The sequence below is a fragment of the Lucilia cuprina genome, chromosome 3 (genome assembly GCF_022045245.1).
Source record: "Lucilia cuprina isolate Lc7/37 chromosome 3, ASM2204524v1, whole genome shotgun sequence".
Lineage (NCBI taxonomy): Eukaryota > Metazoa > Arthropoda > Insecta > Diptera > Calliphoridae > Lucilia > Lucilia cuprina.
In genome coordinates, this window is record NC_060951.1 from 43678400 (window position 1) to 43703041 (window position 24642).

The window sequence follows — 24642 nt, forward strand, 5'->3', positions numbered from 1 at the left end:
CAGTTCTAGTTCAGTTCTAGTTCAGTTCTAGTTCAGTTCTAGTTCAGTTCTAGTTCAGTTCTAGTTCAGTTCTAGTTCAGTTCTAGTTCAGTTCTAGTTCAGCTTTTTAATTAAAAATAGCTAAATTTAAAACAAATGCATACCCTACTGTACTCATTCTTTTTATACCCTACACCACTATAGTGGGGAGGGTATTATGTGTTTGTGCTGAAGTTTGTAACACCCAAAAATATTGGTCCTAGACCCACCTTAAAGTATACCAATCGCCTCAGAATCACTTTCTAAGTCGATTTAGCTATGTCCGTCTGTCAGTCCGTCCGTCTGTCTGTGTGTCCATGTAAATCTTGTGCGCACGCAACAGGTCGCAATTTTCAACTCTTTTTTGGTTCAAGGACGAACGCTATTGAAAATGGTTAAAATCGGTCCATTATTTCTCCTAGCCCCATACAACCGTACCCCCCGGATCGGGCCTTTAGGCTCATAATTACGTTAAATGTATTATAATGTCAACAAAAATCAACAAAAAATTGTTTTATAGAACAATAATGACAACGCTAATTTTTATAGTGTTCGGGCCTCATTTGGCCCTAGCCCCCATACAAACTCCCCTTCAGATTTGAATATTAGGTCAAAATTAACTTATTATTACTAATAAAACGATTAAAATCTACATAAATGACTTTGAAGTAGACGTTATTTCATCTACCGGAATTTATAAGGATAGGCCCATATTTACCCCTTCTCCCCTATGAGCCTTCTTGCAGAAAATCTGTTTTTTTTTTGTCAACAATAAGTAAAAATATTCCACAATAAAAAAATAAATGCTTTATTTAAAAAAATCCACAATTTTAACATACTGACTGGTGTAGGGTATCATATGGTCGGCAATGTCCGACTATAAATTCATACTTGTTTAAACAAAAACCGTAAATAAGTTGTGATGGAGATTTTACAAATTTGACAGGTGTTGCTTGGTATGAAAATTATTGTTACTACTGTTACTAGCTTACTGCACATAAACAGTTGTTGTTGTATGCAGTTGAAGTTATTTGTAAATTGTTGCTTAATATTTTTTCTCTTCTATTATGTCTACTGCAGTAACAAACAACTAGATTTGAGTTTTTTTTTTAATTTTTTTCTATAAGCTTTCTGTAAACATTTTGTTAATAGTTTATTTTTAACAACAAAATTGTTGTGTTAGGCCAACATCAATTAAAATTAAAGCAAAACTTACAAAAAATTATGTATTACAAAATTATACAATTTTGTAGTGTTTGTTTGGGGTTAAAAAAAATGTTATTCTCATGTAAAATATATAATTATGATTTAAAATCACATATTGCTTTATTTGAGTTTAAGAAACATGTCATAATATTGATTATTTGGCTAAAAACAATAAAATTATTATATTTAAATAAATTGTCTGAGAAAATTTGAGTAAAAATAATATAACTTACCAAATGGTAACAAATTTTCTATTCTATTTAGTGGGTTTTATTTTTTGAAAGAAAAAATTTCCCCACAAAATATGTTAATATTTTAAATTAACATTCATTTATCATTAATTCCACATATTTAATAACTTTAAATAGTTTAAGTTACATTTTCAATCCAATAATTTACCTAAAAGCCCCCATAAACCGTATGTAAGCCTACACTTGTAATGACAATTAATGTCTCTGAGCAATTAGCTTGCTCATATGTATGATACTCCTCCATTTATCAGACTTAAAACATGTTAAAACATGTCATAACTAATTCAATTACCAATAAAATAATAAAGATTATTTACAAAACATGTGTATGCAGTTATGAAAAAGAAAAGGTGTTTAAGAAGAAATCCACAACCCACACATGTTTTTTTTTAAATTAAAACAAAATATTGTTAATAAATTCATCAAAAAAAATCTAGTTCAATTTTGTAAAAAAATCAGTAAAATATTTATATATTTAACATTTTATTTTTACGACAAGCTGTCTGTCAAATATTTGTTTAACTTTTGATGAGTCAAATTGCAAAAAAAAAAAAAAAAAAAAAACAAAGAGTTTTCTTTGTTTATTACCAATATTGTCAAATATGTTTGTTTTTGATTTTTTTATATAAATTTTTTTTAGTAAAATGTTATTTTTGTTAAATATTTATTAATAATATATAATTTTGCTTTTGATGTTGGCTTGGCTTATTTGTCTGTCATTCAATTGTTTGTCAATTTGTTAAATATTTGTATTTATTTGACATTTATGCGTGGTAATCTAGGAGATAATTGTCTAGAAATGAGGTGATACTTTTTGTTGGCAAAATATTTGTTAAAAATTCCTATTGTAATACATACTTAGATGTATAATTTTTTAACAAAAATAACTATGTTTAAAAAATATTTAAAATTTTGTTTAAAAAAAAGTTTTAAAACTTTTTCCTTCTTGATTGCGAAAAATGTAAAATGTTTATGGAAAATATATTAAATTTAGCTTAAAAAGCTTTAATATTTTTCTTTGTATTTTCGAAAAATACATAAAATTTTGCCCAAAAAAATTTAAAGCTTTTTCCTTCAAAAAAGCTTTCTAACACACAAGCTTTAAAAAAATATTATTTTAACAATAAAATATTTCTCATTATAATAAAAAAGTATAAAGCTTTTACTTTTTTCACAAAAATCATTTTCTGAGAAAAAGCTTTTTGTGCTTTGTAATTATAAAAAGTTTAAAAGTTTTCTATTTAATAAATTAAAATTTTTTAGTTTAAAAACTTTTTAAGCTCGAACAATGAAACTCTTCTAAAAAAGCTTTTTTCTGAACTACTTTTGTTTCTAGAAAAGCCGTTTTTAAAAAAAGCATAAAAACATCTTTATTCCTTTTTTCCGAAAAACTTTTCAATAAAAAGATTAATGTACAACAAAGCTTTTCTACAAAACAAACTGTTACTGTATTGTTAACGATATTTTACAAAATAATTTTTTTTATATATTTCTTTAAACAAAAGCTTTCGTTTAAAAACTAAAAGTATTTAAAAAAAAAACTTTTCTTTCTAGAAAGCCTTTTCTGACAAAAATAAGTTTAAAGATTTATTATATAAAGTTTTTCTTTGAAAAAAACTCAAAATATCGTTGACCTATATTTCGTTCTAAAAAATTATTACAAAAAAGCTTTAGTTTATACATCAAATAATTCTTTGCAATAAAACTAAATTTTCTATCAAAAAAGTTTTTTGGTAGAGTATTTTTCAAAAAAGTTTTTACTGATTTGTATTCTTTTTAGAACTTATTATAATGAAAGCTTTATAAGTTAACAGAAAAAGTTTTTTAGAGAAATTTTTTAATACTTTTAAACATTGTCAAAAATTCTTATTGAATGTGTTTAAACTACTTAAAAAATAAACTTTTTTCTAGAGAGCATTTTCTGTTATAAAGCTTTTATTATATAAAAAGTTTTTGTTTTTGACAAAACTCAAAATATGCCGAACAAACATTTCTTTCTAAAAAAATTTTTACAAAAAAGCTTTTAAAATTTATACAACAAATAATTCTTTACAATAAAGCTTTTTAAAAACTAAATTTTCTATTAAAAAAGGTTTTTGAAGGAATATTTTTCAAAAAAGTTTTACTGATTTCTTTTCAGAGAAAAAATTATTATAATAAAAGCTTTATAACTTATTTTGTGACAGAAGAACTAGAAAGAAACTAAAAATTCTTATCGAACGTGTTTAAAACTACTTAAAAAAAAAACTTTTTCTAGAAAAAAGCTTTTTCTGTCAAAAACAAGTTAAATAAAGCTTTTATTATATAAATTTTTTGTTTCTGACAAAAAAAGAACTCAAAATACATTTTGTTCTAAAAAAATTTTAACAAAAAACTTTAAAAGTTTTTACATCAAATAATGTTTTGCAATAAAAAAAAGCTTTTAAAAAACAAACTTCTTGAAAGGCAAAATTATTATATAAATAAACTTAAACCCTACACCACTATATAGGTATTTTGCTGATGTTTGTAGCACCAAAAAATATGGGCTCTGTACCAATTTGCTCAGAATGATTTTCTGAATACATTGTCTGCCTTTACATCTGTGTATCCATGTAAACTTTTTAAAAATGCAACAGTCAAGTTGATTTTATGAAATTTGCAAATATTTTCATAATAACTTTTGGAGGTTTTTCCGTCCTTCTGTGTATCCATGTTAACCTTGTGAGTACGCTACAGATCGTAATTCTCATAATAATTTGAAGAAATTTGTCACATACTATTCTCCTGACTCAAGGACGAAGCTTATTGAGAAAGCTCCATCTCAGGTTTGTTTCTTAAGTCTTTTGTTTTATAAACATCGATAGGTATACAAAATAAAATACTAAAAATTATATTTAAAATCGAACGAACGTCATCTACCCTGACCTTGATTTAAAAATGTTTACGCCCTTTATTTGTAGATCATGCGTTTATTATAAGCTTTATAAAAATCTTTAAACAATTTCTCCCCATATTATTTATTTATTTGTTAAATTGTTTTCTTTCTTATACAAATATAGCAATGCATACAGTATTAAATAATTGGGTTACTTCCTTTTTTTACAAACAACAAATAAAAGTGTTAAAAAAATTATTAATAAAAATGCATACATACTATCAAGTTATTAGCACATTTTTCCTTTTTTAAAAATTTCTATTATAACCGAAAAAAATACCTCTAAATAAGGAAAACAGATAAATAAAAAAACTTTCATTTTATTGCATGAACTAAAATGTTAAATGACATTTTCAATATGTACACAAAAAACCATACTGGAGAATTAAAAATTTATAACTGTTCTTTAAACGAAAACAACACATTAAAAGCAAATCAATAAAAAAAACAACAACAACAATGATGTTAATTGTTTTTAGTAATTTTTAAATATTTTTATAGGCGTTTGAACTGTTTTTATATGATTAAGTGTTATTTAAAGAAAATCAAATTGTTATTATCATTATAATTTATTTTACTACAAAAAATTATAAATAATTTAACAGAAAGAGAGAGACAGAGAAAGAGTCTGTTTAAAACATCAGATATGTAAGAAAATTTTACAACAATTTTAAAATAGAAAATAACTAAAACTAAAACATTTTACAAAACAAAAGAAAACAAAATACAAACAAATCGTGTTGTATAAATAAAATTGAGAAGAAGAAAAAACATTATTGTATTTGAACAAAAAACAATAAATAAATAAATAGTAACACAACTATTTACAATCTCCACTTTTTATATGAAAAGACTTTCACTTAAACACAGAATAATCATGGTGTAGCAATAACAAAACAAAAAAAAAAATAAAATAAAATTAAATGATTTTAATCATTTAAACAGTAAGTAAATGTTGTAAAATTTTAAAATTAATTGAATTTAAATATAAAATTAGTAATTGACTGGTTTTTGCTGGCATTAAGCAAAAAAAAAAAAAAAAAGAATGCCGTGGGACAAATCAAAAAAAAAAAATTAATAAAAATTAGTAAGAAAAGCTTTTATTTTTTTTCTCGATTAGTGTAGAAGTTAATGTTTAGAAACGAAAGACGTAAGAAACAAACTTTGGTCGATACCAGTATAAAAAGTATGTTTCCTAAGTCTTTTGTTTTTTTCATAATTCTAGTTTAGTTTCAGTTCATGTTCAGTTCTAGTTCAGTTCTAGTTCAGTTCTAGTTCAGTTCTAGTTCAGTTCTAGTTCAGTTCTAGTTCAGTTCTAGTTCAGTTCTAGTTCAGTTCTAGTTCAGTTCTAGTTCAGTTCTAGTTCAGTTCTAGTTCAGTTCTAGTTCAGTTCTAGTTCAGTTCTAGTTCAGTTCTAGTTCAGTTCTAGTTCAGTTCTAGTTCAGTTCTAGTTCAGTTCTAGTTAAGTTCTAGTTCAGTGCATATCAGATTTCCGGAAAAAAATTTACTTTTTCCGAATTATTTAATTAACAATAAGGAATCATTAAATTTGTAGAAAAATGCTAATTTAACGCATTAAGCATTTTCACTTTTCCAGCAATTTTCAATAATGTAATTTTAATCAAAAATTAATTATCTTTTTAATTTTATGCAAAATCTTACAAAATAATTAATTTTACAGTATTTTATTGTGTTTTTTTTTCTTTCTCACTTACAGTTATCTGAGAAGTAAGAATTGATAAAAGAAAGAGGCTGAAAGAGGTGAAAAACTAACGGAATCAATGACTGCAGTTCAGCAAATACTCAAGTCTTAATGTACGCGTGTGTGTGTGTGAATATTACCACAATCGATAATGCTGTGGTTCACAAACAATAATAGACTAACTGCAAAATGCAAATATTGATTAAAAAACCTATATGTTGATTAAAAAATATCTACTGAAAGCTTTGACGCAAGGAATATGCTGTATATGTATGTCACAATTAATTGTAAAAACGACTTAGCCATTTAACACTTATAACCACAAAATCACTTATTTATGGTGAGTGTTCACATTTTTTTTTTATTATTAAGTATTGTTTAAAGTAGTATTTTTATGTGGAGTTTTGTTGACAAGTCTCACCATAAAACCAACATACATAAAATCAAAGCAACACTCACACAAATTATAATGATTAAATTGCAAAAGTGTCTGTTGTAAGAAAAACAAATACAAGAAACACAAAATAACAACAAACAAAACAAAATCATTAAATTGTCAACAATTTAATTTGTTTTTCTTTTGCGAAATTTTTGAAAAAAAATCAAAGTTTTTTTGGTTAAAGAAATAAATTAAATAAAAATCGTATGTGGCAAATTTTGCGCTTGAACAAGCCTGGGAATGTATGACTGACATACAATTGAAGTTATTTAGAAAAACGTTTTGTAATGAAGTGGAAAAATGTCGTTCAAAACTTAAAGTTTACAAAAAAATTGATTTTTTTTAAATGAAAATAGTATAAAATAAATAAAATATTTTTGCAAAAAAAAAACATAAATAAGCTTGAGCTTAATTTCGATAATAAAATAATGCACTAAAAATTTTAAAGCTTTCTATAGAAATTCTTTATATTAAAACATTTTTTTTCTTGACATAGTTTTCTCAAAAAGTATCTTTTGAAGAACGAAAAGTTATCAAAAATAGCCTCTTATAGGTTATCATTAATGTCTATTTCTTGTTTCTAGCTTAAATTTTTGCTCATTTCTCCATTATTTATGGAATAAAGATCTTTTCGAACGTAAGTCTGCAAGAACCATTGAAGACTTGAATCTCGAAAATTTGAATTCAGCAAACATACAGACAGACGGCTTGATCGAATGAGCTAAAATATTCATGTATTTTTTATGGACGCGGGAAATCAAATTGTAGAAATTACAAACGGAATGACAAACTTAAAAAACTGACAATCTTCTATAGAATAGTTTAAGAACGTTTAAATTATTATAGAAAATCATCTAAAAAGTCCTTCTATGGAAAAGTAAAAATACACTCTTATTTGAAATTGTGACTTAAAAGGGACACAGAAATTTTTTCGAAAGAAGACACTCTTTTATAGCGTTCTACAAATCGACTTTCGAAAAATCGACTTTTTGTCGAAAAGTCGAAGTCGACTATTTTGTTCCAAAAAAGTCAATAACTCAAATATCGTCTATGAAAAATGTCGAAAAGTCGACTTTATAAATAAAAGTCGAAAATTTGGAAAGTCGAAAAGACGAACAAAGTCGGAAAAAGTCGAAAATCTGAAAATAGTAGATGAAAGTCCAAAATAGTTGAAAATTTAAAAAAAAGTGAAAAAATCAAAAATTCTAAAAAAGTCGGAAAAACCCGAAAACAGTCAAAAGTCGAAAAAATACGTAAATAGTCCAAAAAGTCGAAAAATGTAAAAAGTCAAAGTGTAAAATACTTTTTTTTCACAAACAAATTTCTAAGAAGAACCTTTTCCACAGAAAAGTGTTTCAATACAATCTCATCTGTAGAATTTTCTTTAAAAAATTATCTTTCTATAAAAAGATCTCTAACAAAGACATCCCTCTATTGAAAATTGTCTGAAAAAATGATTTCTCTACAGAATAGTGTCTAAAAACAAACCTTTCCATAAAAATGTTTTAAAAATCACAATTTTATTGAAAACTTTTCTATAAAAAAAAATTATCTTAAGAGTATACTCTATTATAAAATTGTCTTAAACAAATTCTTTTCTACAATAAGTCTCTAAAGAGAACACTTTTCAATAGAAAATGTTTTAAGAAGGCACTTCTATATGAATGAGTGTTTAAAGATGAAATTTTTTACAGAAAAGTGTCTCAAGAAGAAACTTATCTATAGGAAATTATCTAAAAAGACTCTATTCTTAAGAATGATATCTTATTTGGAAAGAAATTTTATAAAAATACTTCTTTCGATAGAATTGATGCTAAAAAGGTCAAAAGTGTCTAAATAGGAGATTGTTCTATAGAAAATTATCTCAAAAAGACTCTAATCTAGAGTATAATGTCGAAAGAACATACTTATTTATAGAAAATGTTATAAAATTACCTTTGTCTATATAATTGTGTCTAAAACACAGTCTTATATATAAAGTTTCTAACAAAAACTCTTCTCTAGAGAAAAATGTCATAAATCTTGTATAAGATAGTGTTTAAAAAGGCATACCGTAATAGAGTCTAAAAAGAAACTCTTTTAAAGAAAAAACTCTTATATATAATACAAAACAAGTGTCTAAAAAGAATCGTTTCTGTTAAAAAGTTTTTTTATAATAATTAAAAAGTGTCTAGAAGGACTCGTTTCTGTTAAAATGTGTTTCAAAAAAAATAAATAAATTTATATAAAAAAGTGTCTAAAAAGTAACTAAAGCAGACATTCCTTCTTAGAAAATGAAGACAATTTTCTATAGAAAAAAAGAAAAATGAACTCTTTTAAAACAAAAGTATTTAAAGAAGATTTTTTGTTTAAAAAAATTTTTGCAAAAATATAATTTTAATTGTAAACAAGAAAGAAATTATAATCAGGCGAGGGCGACTATATAACACCCTACCACCTGTTGCAAAAATAAAATTTAGTTTTCATAATAAAGCATTTAAGTTCAATTGTAATTTGCCTCAGATATACTTTAGCCATTTACTGTTGAATAAAACTGTGGACATTTAAGTCAAATTTTGAAGGGGTTTTTTATAAGGGCTAGGGTCATATAAGGTCCTATAATTATACAATTCATGAGGGTCATCAAGGCTTATAGTTTTGCAGATTTTTGTCAAGTTGCGAATATATTAAACCTGTAGTTTGACTACAAGGTTTACAAGCCCTTTTGGGGGGTTCAGTTGTATGGGGGCTAAGTGAAATAATGAACTGATCATAACTATTTTCAATAGACTTTATCTCTGGTACCATAGAAGATCATGTGCCAAATTTCATTGAATTATCTCGAAAATTACGTTCTATTGTTTGATAACAAGGTTTACAGGCTCTCTTCGGGGGTTCAGTTGTATGGGGGCTAGGTGAAATAAAGTACTGATCTTAACTATTTCTAATAGTCTTTATTCCTGAGACAATTAGAAGATCATGTACCAAATTTCACTAAATTATCTTCAAAATTGCGACCTATAGTTTGATTAAAAGGTTTACATGGACGAACAGAAGGACGGACGGACATAGCTAAATCGATTCAGAAAATGATTCTAAACTGATTGTTATCTTAAAGGAGGGTTTAAGACCAATATTATTGTGCGTTGCAAACATCAGCATAAATCCAATATACCCTCCCCACTAAAGTGTTGTAGAGTATAAAAAGTATCTCAAAGATGATTTTCGAAAAGAAGACAATCTTCTTCTTAAAAAATTATCATAATAACTTGTGATATTTTTTAAAATACTAAACTGTATTTAACTTTAAACCTTAATAGCAACATTGAAAATCCAATTCTTTTTAAATTTTTGCATAAATACAAATAAAAGAACAAGGTTTTGTTTTTTTAATAAAAATTTTTATAAAAAGCTCCTGCTTAAATATTTAGAAGGTAAAACTAAAATTTGTATTTTAAAATAGTTTATATTTATTTGAAAATATATATTTCCTGTTTATTTAAAATAAAAATAACGTATTTAAAATTTAACTTAATTTCAAAAAAAAAAAAACTATTCTTCATTATGCAGACACATGTTTGTTTTATAAAAATAAATTTTTAAAAAATTCATAAAAAAAACACAAAAAAAAACGCATTTGAAAAGCTTTAAAATTTTAAACTATAAACAAAAACATAAGGAAATTGATATTGTTTTTAAAACCTAAACATTGTATGGAATTTAAAAACAATAGAAAAAAATTGTTTAAAGAAAATTGTGCATGAAATACTACACAAAGTAAAAGAAGACAGACGGACAAGTCATTAATATAAAAATTACGCATAAATTTTTTTTTATTAAATAAATGTTAAAAATAAAAATTACTTAATATTTGGGAACTTTGGGAATTAAAGAAAAAGAAGAAGAAGAAAAATGCAAGTACTTTCATTTTCTATAATAAATTATAATGAAAAAAACAACCAGAAACCAAAAAAATTCAAACACGTACCCCATACAAACTTAAACTATAATAAATATTTATTTAAAGTGAAAAAAATAAATATTACGAAAATAAAAATCACTTATTTTACACAAAATAATAAATAAATAATTAAACTATAAGCAAGATGAGACTTTTTTCCCTAATGAAGTCAAGTGTTACTTATTAAACTTTGGTTTTTTGTTTAAATTTAAGAAAGACTTTACCAAATTTTATTTTGGTGTTTAACAAGTGATTTTTTTCGGTTTGTTTGTGTGGTTGTTTCTGGTTCGCATGTGATTGGCATTTAATTAACTTTAAATTTGTTTGATTCATATTTCTTTGTCTGTTTTAAATGCCTGTTTTTCTTTCATTTCTTTTTTATCATCATCATCATCTAGTTTTTGTTGTAGTAGTTTGATTTTGGAAAGGTTTAGTATGAGTTTTAGTTTTTTGAAAGAAATTTCACTTTCATTTAAAAATTTTAAACATGCTGCTTTAAAAGTGGCATTTTTGGAATTTCTTATTAGTTGTCGTGGTTTCATGGCTGATTTGTAAGGCGCGACAAAGTTGTGTGGTAATAAAATGTTTTATTATCAATTTAACATAATTTATAATAAATTTTTTTGAACTCAAACATCAATCATAAAGAAAAATTTACATAAAAATTTTCATAGAAACTTAAACCAATGTCTATAGAAGTCAGATTTCGAAAAAAACATCAAAGAATTTTAGTATATGCTTTTCTATACAAGAAAATCCGTTTTTGTAATGACTTTATATCAAGGCGGATCATATAACTACATAAGGTTCAGTCTATAGTTTGGCTATCGATCCCTCTATATTCTGGTTTAGAGATCACTTTATAGGCTTGACTAAAGATCAGTCTATAGTATAAAATATATTGTATATAATATAGGCTATATAGTCTCAAGATCGAAAAACGGCTAAAACACAATATTTTAAAGTAAAATGTCTAAACAGTCATTACTTTACAGAAAAAAAAATTCTAATGAATTTCTAAAGAAGATACTTTTTCTTACAAAAGAGAAACACTTCTAAAAAAGTTAACAAAAAAAATTATTCGCCTAAAGAAAAGTGACCAAAAACACACTCTTCTACAAAACGTGTCTAAAAAGACACTTTAGAGACAAACAGTAATCTTCGAAGAAAATTTTCTAGAGAAAATTTCCAAAGAAAAATATTTTAAGAAAAAACTATTCTATACAGACATTTCCTAGAAGGCTCTAAAAAGAAACAAATCTTAGGAAGAAGACAAAATTTTATAATGCAAAACAACAAGATCAGCTCTCCTATAGCAAAATGTCAATCTTTCATGGAAACTTTCTTGAAAGGAACTTTTTAAAAGAAGACACTCGTCTAAAGAGAAATGTCCTAACAATATATTAATCTATAGAAAAGTTTACAAGAAAACAAGAGAATATTTTGGAGAAAAAGAATACTCGTTCCTATAAAGAAGTTTCTAAAGAAGCCTCTCTCTGAAGAAGCCTATCTCTAAAGAACTCTCTCTTTGAAGTATTTGAATCACAGCGTAGATCTCTACTCTTGGACTCATATTCGGAAATACTTAAAGAATCACCACCATTTGAAGCATTCAAAGATGTTCCTATTATACAAGCATTATTATTGCCAAAACCACGGAAATTATCATGTCCATTAACATGGAAATTATAGTATTTATCGGCTTCATAAGTGCGGGGCATAGAGTTCATTTTGGTATCTATGAAAGTGCCGTCCTCGGTATTTAAAACAAAAGTTTTGGAGGGTAAAGAAGCTCGCTTCAGAGAGGACGATATGGTTGTGGGTAAATTGTTAAGATTTTTACGTAATTGTATAAATTCAGGGGATTTGATGTAATCTTGATTGCTTAAGGATTCAGACATCTCCGATTTGACTCATGCCTACTTGAGAGTGGGCATGAGGAGGAAGACTCATTCTCATTAGATTTTTCAGATTTTTAATTTTTCTTAACAAAGAATCGGGCAAAAAGGATTGAATCTTTTTGGTTGAACCATTTGTTGAATTCGATTTTAATTGTATGGGTGAAGTGGAGGATTGTCTTGAGAACCCAGGCATTGCTGATAGAAAATGCTTCACTTTCTTCACTATCCGTAAAGGAGCATTATCTTTATTGCATTTCCAAAGAGTTGCTGATACTGGAATTGGCAACTTTTATTTTAGTGATTTTCAAATGAAATTCCAAGGGCGTCAGGGAGTTGTAAGAGTTTGTAGAAGAGTTAAAGACATATCTAAAGAATATACTTTTCTAAAATAAAGTGTGTCAAAGAAACATTTCTTCCTAAACATCGCCTAAGAAAACTGTATGCAATAGACAAGTATTTAAACTGATACTCCCAGTAGTAACTTTATAAGAATCACATCTATAAAGCTCTTTCCATAAAGAGACAGAAAAACTCTCTTCTATAGAAAATGGTTTTAAGAAACTATTATTCTGCAGAGAAAATTCTAACAAAGACACATTTCTAGAGAAAAGCATCTAAAAAAATTACAATAAGACACTCTTCCCTAGACAAGTGTGTAAAAGGATACTTTTTAATTGAAATGCATTCAAAAAACTATCTAAAAAGACACTATTCTATAAAAAAGAGTGAACACTTAAACAATAATGTTTCACAAAAACTTACTCTGCGATTAAAAAAAGTTTCTAAAAAGAGACTTTTTCGATAGAAAAGTCTCCAAAATGTGTTCGGGAAAGTTTTCCAAAATTTTTCAAAAGAAAAGAATTTACTAAAATACACCTTTTTATAAGGGTTAAAGATATATATTTTTTAATTTTAAATTTTCTCAAACAGATATTGAACAACAAACTTGATTTTATATAGATTTAAGCTAAAAATTTCGAACAAAAAATACGGAAGAATTGTCTTTGAAAGCAAAACTAAAACCATAAAAATTGTTTACTTTTTTGTTTTTTTTAACAATTTTTCAACTTTATTAATAATTTTTAATGAATAGAAACATTTGTTTTTATTTTGCTGAGTATTTTGTATGTTTTTCGAGGTTAAAACAATTTACAGCAAATTTTTTGTTGTTGTTTTTTTATACACATTTATTTTTGCCATTGTTATGCTAAACTGTCCGGCAGTAAGATTAATATTTCTCACTATTTGTTTATTATTAATAATTTTGACATAGTTTTAATAATTTTTGACATAAAATGTAGATAAATACATGTTGACAAGATGTCAAAAAAAATTTTATATGACATTTAGTTAGTGAAATAAAAATATATATTTTTAATAAAAAAAACATTTTATGAAACCTTTTTAGGAAGTTTTCAGTAAACTGTTTTTTTAAAGATGTAATTATAATTGTTATAATAAATTCAATTTTTTAAAACTTTAGTTCCCAGAAAAATATTTTATTAAGTAGAAACTTTTTGACAAAAAGCTTTTTTCTCTAGAACAATCCTTAAACAATACATTGTTATTCATAGAGAAAGATTTCTCCTATAGAAGGAGTTTTAAGTAGTAAAGCTTTATAGAAACCTTTCTAGAGCAGACACTCGTCTGAAAAGAAATGTCAGACAATATATTAATGTAAAGAAAAGTTTTAAAAGAACTTTTTATAATGTTCTAAGCAGGACAATCTTTAAGAGAGAATTCCTACAGAGATGTTTCTAAAGATGACTCTCTATGAATGAGAGAAGTGTTGAAAGGGAATACTCGCCAATGTATAAAGATCTAAAGAAGATAGTCTTTTATACAAAAGGTGTCTAATGGAAACACTTTTTGAGGAATGTTCCGAATTCGATAGACAAGAGACTGAAAAACGAAGACATTCTCTTCCAAGACACAGAAGAGACTAAAGAAAATACTTCTTTATAAAAAAGTCTCTAAAACGACACTTTTCGAAGTATCTAATCAACAGTATCTTTCTACAGGAAAGTTCCATAAAAGCGATACCGATCGCCGAAGTATCTAATATATTTCTACAAAAAAATCTAATAAAACGAAGACATTTCCTTCTAAAAATACTTTTTTATAAAAAGTCCCTAAAACGACACTATGCTAAAACGACACTACACTATCCCATAAAAACTATACTCGTCGAAGTATCTGATTTCTTTCTACAAAAAAATCTAAAAAAACGAAGACATTCCCTTCCAAAACACAGAAAAGACTAAAGAAAATACTTCTTTATAAAAAGGTCTCTAAAACGACACTCGTCCAAGTATCTAATACTTTTCAACAGAAAAGTCTTTTAAAAAGCGATGCTCGCCGAAGTATCTAATTTCTTTCTAAAAAAGACTCATAAAACTTAGGCATTCCCCTCCAAAACACAGAAAAGACTAAAGAAAATACTTCTTTATAAAAAGCCTCTAAAACGACAATATCCGAATTTCTACAGAAAAGTCCAATAAAAATCGAAGTATCTAATTTCTTTCTACAAAAAATCGTTCATCCATAGAAAGTGATTAACAAACACTATTCTGTATAGAAGTGTCTAAGAAGAGGAGGTTTATAAAAAGACATTCTTTTGTAGAAAATATCTAGAAAGTGTTCTATAGAAACAAGTTGAAAAAGACTTTATTCTCAAGATAAATGTACAACAACAGTATCCAAAAAGACACTTCCTTATAATCGATTAAGAATGTTTCAAAACTATACTCTTTTTTATAAAATATGCTAAATCAAACACTTCTCTAAAAACAAGTATCTAAAAGAACGCTTTTGTTTAAAAGTATAAGAAAAGTATCTAAAAAGATTCGCTATTAAGTCTAAAAATACATTCTTATATAAAAAGGGTTGAAAAAATAAGATTGTAAGAAAATATTATATAGAAGTGTAATATTTCTCTGTAAAGAAGTATCTTTAAAGACACATTCATTGAAAATTTCAAAAGTCCAAAATGTATTATAAGAGTGTCTTAAGATGAGAGTTTTCTATTAAGAAAAGTCTAAAAATATCTAAAGAAACTATTTTTCAATAAAGAAGAGTCTAAAAAGACACTATTATATAAAAAAGTGCCTAAAACGATACTATTTAATAAAAATATTTCAAAAACGACAGATTCCAAAGAAGACATTCTACATCTATATAAATGTTTAAAAAACAACTGTTTTTTATAGAAAAATGTGTCTAAAATGACTCTCTTTTATAGAATAGTGTATAAAGTTAAACTCATCAATAGAAAACTATCTTAATTAACACTCTTTTCAAGAAAAACGTTGAAAAAAGAAACACTTCTTCAAAAAAAGTATCTAAAACGATACTCTTCTATACAAAAGTATCTAAAACTATATTCTTCTATACAAAAGTGTCTAAAGCGATACTCTTCTAAACAAACGTATCTAAAACGATACTCTTCTTTAGAAAAATGTCTAAAATGGCATTATTTTAGAAAAGAAGATATTTTTCTACAAAACTGTTTTTATAGAAAAAGTGTGTCCAAAATGACTCTCTTTTATAGAATAGTATATAAAGTTACACTCTTCAATAGCGTTCAAGAAAAGCGTTCAAAAAAGAAAACCTTATACAAAAAAGTATCTAAAGCGATACTCTTCTATATAAAAGTATCTAAAACTATATTCTTTTATACAAAAGTGTCTAAAGCGATACTCTTCTATAAAAAAAGTATCTAAAACGATACTCTTCTTTAGAAAAATGTCTAAAATGAAAATATTTTAGAAAAAGAATATATTCTTTTATAGAAAATTTTCAAAAAAAATTTGTCTCTTTATGTTTTAGAAAAATGATTCCCAAAGTTTCTCACTTACCTTAATATTTGGTTGCTGCAATTGCAAGAATGTGGCTATTCCATTGCGCACACGATTCTTGACACCACGCACTGTACCCTTGGACGAGCGTATAGTTGAAGTATTTGAACCACAACGTAAATCTCTATAGCCAGCAAATACATCATCATGTAAACTCTTAGACTCATATTCAGAAATACTCAAAGAATCACCACCATTTGAAGCATTCAAAGATGTTCCCAATATAGAACCATTATTATTGCCAAAACTACGGAAATTATCATGTTCATTAACATGGAAATTATAGTATTTATCAGCTTCATAAGTTCGGGGCATAGAATTCATTTTGGTATCTATGAAAGTGCCATCTTCGGTATTTAGAACAAAAGTTTTGGAGGGTAAAGAAGCTCGCTTCAGAGAGGACGATATGGTTGTAGGTAAATTGTTAAGATTTTTACGTGATTCTATAAATTCATGGGATTTGATGTAATCTTGATTGCTTAAGGATTCAAACATTTCAGATTTATTTTCCGACTTGAGAGTCGGCAAAATATCGTCTTCCTCCTCATTTTCGGCCTCATAATCATTGGAGGAGAATTTAAGATTTTTAATTTCCCTTAACAAAGAATCGGGCAAAAAGGATTGAATCTTTTTGGTTGAACCATTTGTGGAATTCGATTTCAATTGTATGGGTGAAGTAGAGGATTGTCTTAAGAACTCATTGGAATGTAAAGAGTCACAGCTGAGAGAAGAGGCTTCACTTTCCTCACTATCCGTAAAGGAGCATTGTCTTTGTTGCATTTCCAAAGAGTTGCTGGAATTGGAATTGGCTACTCTTATTTTAGTGGTTTTCAAGTGCAATTCCAAGGGCGCCAAAGAGTTGTTAGAGTTTGTAGATGTGGTGGAGGCTGAAGAAGAATTTAAAGATTTTTTCAACTGTAAATTGGGTGAGGACTGCTGTTGCTGGCCATTGCTTTCCAAATCACTGCCGGTACCACTATCCAAGGTATCGCAGGGTGAAAATTGGCCGCTGGACATCATGTAGTATAAATAATTATTGGGATTTGAGACATTTAATTCGGTGACCGAGGAACCCGTAGCAGATGTTACCGTACCGGACGCATTACTTAAATTACCGTTACCGTTAATATTAGCGTTATTCGACGTAACTACCGTTACCGTAGCATTTGAATTATTCGACGGTTTTTGCACCATTATTGTTGCTTCGTTCAATTGTGACTGCGTTTCGAATGAGTTTTCTTTTTGATTTTCTTTGTTTTCAATATTTTCACTTGTTAAGTTTTCTTTATTGTTTAGTTGGCTTGTATTTGTGCTTGAGTTTGTTTGTGCTTTTGTTACGTTTTCAAATTCTTGTTGTTGTAAATTTTCTATTTTCACTACCGTTATTTGTTTTTCCGTCGTTGTTAAACTGTTACTAATACTATCCGTAGTATTATTAATTATATTTGGTTTAATTTGTATTTTGACCACGTGATTGATTTTCTTTTTTTCGTTAGACAAATTTTCAAAATTATTCACAACGTTTTGTGGTATTGACACTTTATTTTGAGCGTTTATGGTCAGCAGAGTTGTTGATTTCGTAGAAGTTGATGCATCCGCTTTCGTTAAAAGACTGTTAGAGTTTTCTTCACACAATGATCGTTTACCATGACTAAAATCTGCTACAACTTCTCTCTGAACCAGACCAAGCACAGCACAACCACTGTCTCTGCTACTACTAATACCACTGCTGTTACTACTGCTATTATTATCATCATCATCGTATTGTTCATTATTGTCTTCTCTATTAGTTACTCCATTATGATCTTGAGTTTTAGTATGATCATCATCACGATCACCATATTTATTTGGTTGTTTTAATTCATTATCTTGTTTGTTGTGCTCTTCTTTAGCATGATCATTATTATGATCACTAGTAGCAGTAGTCGTAGTGAGTTGTTTGTTAATAGAGTTTTGACCATTTTCTCTATGTTTACTGTTACTGTTACCATTACTAGCATTATGAACCTGTTGTTTTTGTGCTTTTTGTTGCTGACTAGCTGTTTGGCCACTTTCTTCTTTATCATCTTCCTCTTTTGCTCTTTCTTGTGAAGAGTATTTGGTTAAAAGGTTTTCTTCTTCTGCTTTGTAGTGACCGTTTGCTAAAATGTTTTTTTGCTCTCCATTACTCCGAACTTCATTATTATGATCATCAAAATTTCCCCTCTCTGTTAAAACTCCGTTATGTTCCAGTTGCACTGTATTTTCTAACATTTCTTTCATTTCTCTGGAAATTTCATTGGAAGTCGTTGTTGATGATGATGATGATGCTGTACAATTTATTTGTAAAACATGCTCATTTTTAGTTAAAGCATTTTGTAGATCATAATGCAGACCATCATCATCGTTACGCTTAATATCAATTAGTGTTTTGTTATTTTTTCCATTATTTCTATTATTTAATGTTAAATGTTGTTGCATACTTTGTTCATTAGAATGTTGTATTTTTATAATTTTTGAATTTGAGGAGGATGCTTCATAATCACCTTGATTATGTTGTTCCATTTGCTGGTCAATTATTATAGAAATTCCTTGATTGGGTTGTGCTATAGTATGTTCCATACAATTTATTACAGTTTTAGTGGCCATCTTGTTGTTGTTTTGTTTGATTAGATTCTTTCTTAAATTACTATATTTTTATTCTGGAGACTACTGGTTTTTTAAATTAGTATTTTAAGCATATTTTTCTGATTTTTTTGTTGAAATTGACTTTAATGTTTTGATGTGTGTTTAAATCTTTGGGCTTAATTTTTAAAAATATTTGGTTTCAGTTTGTGATTTTCTTTTAAAATTTTGTCACCTTCTGTCCTTTTGTGAGTGAGGATCCACTGAAATTAAATGAATAAAAGAATTGAATTAATGAAAAAATCAGTTTTTAAAAAGCTTTATTTAAAAATAATATCCACTGATCTGTTAGACCTTATTGATCCCATTAACTTACTAGCTCAACATTATGTTTTATAACTGAACCACAAATGAACTAGAACTTAACTAGAATTGAAGTAGAACTGAACTAGAACCGAACTAAAACTAAACTAGAACTGAACTAGAACTGAACTAGAACTGAACTAGAACTGAACTAGAACTGAACTAGAACTGAACTAGAACTGAACTAGAACTGAACTAGAACTGAACTAGAACTGAACTAGAACTGAACTAGAACTGAACTAGAACTGAACTAGAACTGAACTAGAACTGAACTAGAACTGAACTAGAACTAAACTAGAACTAAACTAGAACTGAACTAGAACATCCCCACAATTCTCACAACCTTTTATATTGTTAAATATTTTACGTATGACGAAAGTGCTTCCTAGTATAGTTCTGATATTATATAGAAGTAGTTCAAAAGTTTGGTATTCTTTTATCAGAATCCCTTTAAAATCTTAAGTACTCTTTGCGAAAATCTTACATTAATTCAAGTAAATAGGGTCTTTTCTATAATTTATTGTAAAAAACTTCTTTAATTAAAATGCTAATGTTTCCATCACACTACCTTAAACCGTTTTCAATGCCTTTAATATTGACTTGAAGTACCAACAATTCAAAACCAAAACAAATGGGTTTTTGCTGTAATTTAAGTCAAGGCGGAAGTTTTATAGTTTCTTCGTATTTAGTTATTTTCTTTTGGTTTCTTGAATTAATGTTGTTTTAACACGTATTTTTTTATTTTTATATACTTATTTTATATAAATATTTTTTTATTTTATTTCTGCTTTTTTTTCTTCTACTATTTTCTTCTTGGTGTGTAATAAAAATAAAATAATTCATATAAAAAAGTAATGAATGAATATTCCTCAAAAATGGTTTTAAATTACCATTTAACTTTGGTTTAGTTAATGGTTTAATTGGTTTGAAATGCCTGTCGATCACATATTTTCTGTCTGTCTGTCTGTTCGTTTCACTGTCTATCTATTTCGTTGTCTAGTACTAAATAAATAAAATATTTGTTGGTTTGTAATTTAGTCGGCTTCTTCAACGTCATCATAAATATTAGTTTTACACATGTCTGTCTGTCGGTAGGTCTGACTAACTGTCCATCTCCGATTTCATCTTGTAAATTATTACGTGCTTTGTTGCAATTATTGTTTTTAAGTTGTTGTTTAACATCAAATTGTTTAGTTTTTTTTTAATTTTTCTTTATTTGATTACCAGCAGAGCAGTTCTGTTAAAATCTTGTTAGAAATAAATTATTAGTTTTTTTATTATTAATTAATATTTTTTTTTAATTTTTATGTCTATTTTCTTATGGTACGTGTTTCGTTAAATTTATTCATAATTTTAAAATTAAAAAAAAAAATTATTATGACTTTCTTCACGTTCAATTTAACGGACATGATTGATTGTTTAGAAATTTTTTTGTTGTTTTCAAATTTGGTTTCCATTTCCATACAAGGTTTTCTTTTCAGCATAGTTTTATGAAATTTTCGTTTTATTTATGGAAGTTATACCTTTAATAAAAACATTTCTAAAAGGGAAAAGCGTAAAGAGCTGCGATAGCTATATAAATAAAATAAATGAATAGGGTTTTTGTTGAGAGAATTGACAGAAAAATTTATCAGAAAAGTGAACTAAAACTAAACTAGAACTGAACTAGAACTGAACTAGAACTGAACTAGAACTGAACTATAACTGAACTAGAACTAAACTAGAACTGAACTAGAACTGAACTAGAACTGAACTAGAACTAAATAGGGTCTTTTCTATAATTTATTGTAAAAAACTTCTTTAATTAAAATGCTAATGTTTCCATCACACTACCTTAACCGTTTTCAATGCCTTTAATATTGACTTGAAGTACCAACAATTCAAAACCAAAACAAATGGGTTTTTGCTGTAATTTAAGTCAAGGCGGAAGTTTTATAGTTTCTTCGTATTTAGTTATTTTCTTTTGGTTTCTTGAATTAATGTTGTTTTAACACGTATTTTTTTATTTTTATATACTTATTTTATATAAATATTTTTTTATTTTATTTCTGCTTTTTTTTCTTCTACTATTTTCTTCTTGGTGTGTAATAAAAATAAAATAATTCATATAAAAAAGTAATGAATGAATATTCCTCAAAAATGGTTTTAAATTACCATTTAACTTTGGTTTAGTTAATGGTTTAATTGGTTTGAAATGCCTGTCGATCACATATTTTCTGTCTGTCTGTCTGTTCGTTTCACTGTCTATCTATTTCGTTGTCTAGTACTAAATAAATAAAATATTTGTTGGTTTGTAATTTAGTCGGCTTCTTCAACGTCATCATAAATATTAGTTTTACACATGTCTGTCTGTCGGTAGGTCTGACTAACTGTCCATCTCCGATTTCATCTTGTAAATTATTACGTGCTTTGTTGCAATTATTGTTTTTAAGTTGTTGTTTAACATCAAATTGTTTAGTTTTTTTTTAATTTTTCTTTATTTGATTACCAGCAGAGCAGTTCTGTTAAAATCTTGTTAGAAATAAATTATTAGTTTTTTTATTATTATTAATATTTTTTTTTTAATTTTTATGTCTATTTTCTTATGGTACGTGTTTCGTTAAATTTATTCATAATTTTAAAATTAAAAAAAAAAATTATTATGACTTTCTTCACGTTCAATTTAACGGACATGATTGATTGTTTAGAAATTTTTTTGTTGTTTTCAAATTTGGTTTCCATTTCCATACAAGGTTTTCTTTTCAGCATAGTTTTATGAAATTTTCGTTTTATTTATGGAAGTTATACCTTTAATAAAAACATTTCTAAAAGGGAAAAGCGTAAAGAGCTGCGATAGCTATATAAATAAAATAAATGAATAGGGTTTTTGTTGAGAGAATTGACAGAAAAATTTATCAGAAAAGTGAACTAAAACTAAACTAGAACTGAACTAGAACTGAACTAGAACTGAACTAGAACTGAACTATAACTGAACTAGAACTAAACTAGAACTGAACTAGAACTGAACTAGAACTGAACTAGAACTGAACTAGAACTGAACTAGAACTGAACTAGAACTGAACTAGAACTGAACTAGAACTGAACTAGAACTGAACTAGAACTGAACTAGAACTGTACTAGAACTGAACTAGAACTGAACTAGAACTGAACTAGAACTGAACTAGAACTGAACTAGAACTGAACTAGAACTGAACTAGAACTGAACTAGAACTGAACTAGAACTGAACTAGAACTGAACTAGAACTGAACTAGAACTGAACTAGAACTGAACTAGAACTGAACTAGAACTGAACTAGAACTGAACTAGAACTGAACTAGAATTGAACTAGAACTGAACTAGAACTGAACTAGAACTGAACTAGAACTGAACTAGAACTAAACTAGTACTGAACTAGAACTGAACTAGAACTGAACTAAAACTGAACTAGAACTGAACTAGAACTGAACTAGAACTGAACTAGAACTGAACTAAACTAGAACTGAACTAGAACTGAACTAGAACTGAACTAGAACTGAACTAGAACTGAACTAGAACTGAACTAGAACTGAACTAGAACTGAACTAGAACTGAACTAGAACAGAACTAGAACTGAACTAGAACTGAACTAGAACTGAACTAGAACAGAACTAGAACCGAACTAGAACTGAACTAGAACTGAACTAGAACTGAACTAGAACTGAACTAGAACTAAACTCGAGCTAAAATGAACTACATATAATCTTATTCGCCATTAACAAAAATTTTCTATTTTTAAAAACTTTTCATAATTTTAAAATTTAAGGAAAATTTTCTTTATTTTTATTTTCTTTATCAAGTAACTTTTCAATTCAATTTTGTTTCACATTTAACACAAATTTGTTCCAGTAACTAAAATCTGTGATGTGCAAAATAATTGCTGGCGTGTAATAACAACAAAGAACGTGTTTCGAACAACATTTTTGTTTTTGTTCTGTTGTCTTGTTAAGAATTGGCACAAGTTCTGCTGTCATTTTTTCTCCTGCCTCCTTTGATTGTGGTTCTTCATATTTTACTTCGTTTTTTTTCTTAATGAATCGCTTAAAACTCGTTATTGATTTGAATTTTGTTGGGGATTTTTTCAGTTTTATATAAAAAGTAAAAATTAATTTGATTAACATACAGAACAAAAGCAGAGTTTTAAAAGAGTGCGAATATCAAAGTGTTTTGATCTTTTACATGATTCCAATATTAAACGTTTTAATAGTAAATGTTTAAATAAGTTTGTTACATTGTAAACTTTAAGAATTTATTTTTAAAAATTTATTTTTCTCTGAGTGTATTGTTTTAAATTTTTAGTTTGCGATGTATTTGAAATGCGGCCAACCTTTAAAGTTTAAATTTGTTGTTGTTGTTTCTTTTTTAAACGACACTTAAGAAGGACGTGTTTACGATAAGTCTCTGAATTGTTTAAAAAAACAACAACAACAATTGTTGTTCGAAAATGTGTCTTTAATTTTTAAGATGCCAAATAAACTAGAACTGAACTAGAACTGAACTAGAACTGAACTAGAACAGAACTAGAACCGAACTAGAACTGAACTAGAACTGAACTAGAACTGAACTAGAACTGAACTAGAACTAAACTCGAGCTAAAATGAACTACATATAATCTTATTCGCCATTAACAAAAATTTTCTATTTTTAAAAACTTTTCATAATTTTAAAATTTAAGGAAAATTTTCTTTATTTTTATTTTCTTTATCAAGTAACTTTTCAATTCAATTTTGTTTCACATTTAACACAAATTTGTTCCAGTAACTAAAATCTGTGATGTGCAAAATAATTGCTGGCGTGTAATAACAACAAAGAACGTGTTTCGAACAACATTTTTGTTTTTGTTCTGTTGTCTTGTTAAGAATTGGCACAAGTTCTGCTGTCATTTTTTCTCCTGCCTCCTTTGATTGTGGTTCTTCATATTTTACTTCGTTTTTTTTCTTAATGAATCGCTTAAAACTCGTTATTGATTTGAATTTTGTTGGGGATTTTTTCAGTTTTATATAAAAAGTAAAAAATTAATTTGATTAACATACAGAACAAAAGCAGAGTTTTAAAAGAGTGCGAATATCAAAGTGTTTTGATCTTTTACATGATTCCAATATTAAACGTTTTAATAGTAAATGTTTAAATAAGTTTGTTACATTGTAAACTTTAAGAATTTATTTTTAAAAATTTATTTTTCTCTGAGTGTATTGTTTTAAATTTTTAGTTTGCGATGTATTTGAAATGCGGCCAACCTTTAAAGTTTAAATTTGTTGTTGTTGTTTCTTTTTTAAACGACACTTAAGAAGGACGTGTTTACGATAAGTCTCTGAATTGTTTAAAAAAACAACAACAACAATTGTTGTTCGAAAATGTGTCTTTAATTTTTAAGATGCCAAATAAACCTGTTCCATAAATTCATGTTTACATATTATTATGTCTTCTT

General features: G+C 27.0%; 1 protein-coding gene across 1 annotated transcript in view; it reads right to left on the reverse strand.

Annotated features, from left to right (window-relative positions):
* Nucleotides 1-24642, reverse strand: part of LOC111680111 (putative uncharacterized protein DDB_G0286901) — a 67319-nt gene that overhangs the window by 36267 nt on the left and 6410 nt on the right. Inside the window, exon 2 of the mRNA XM_046945825.1 lies at nucleotides 16232-19098. Within this exon, the coding sequence (XP_046801781.1) occupies nucleotides 16232-18859 (2628 nt within the window). The 5' untranslated portion in view covers nucleotides 18860-19098. The remainder of the gene's footprint in view (nucleotides 1-16231; nucleotides 19099-24642) is intronic.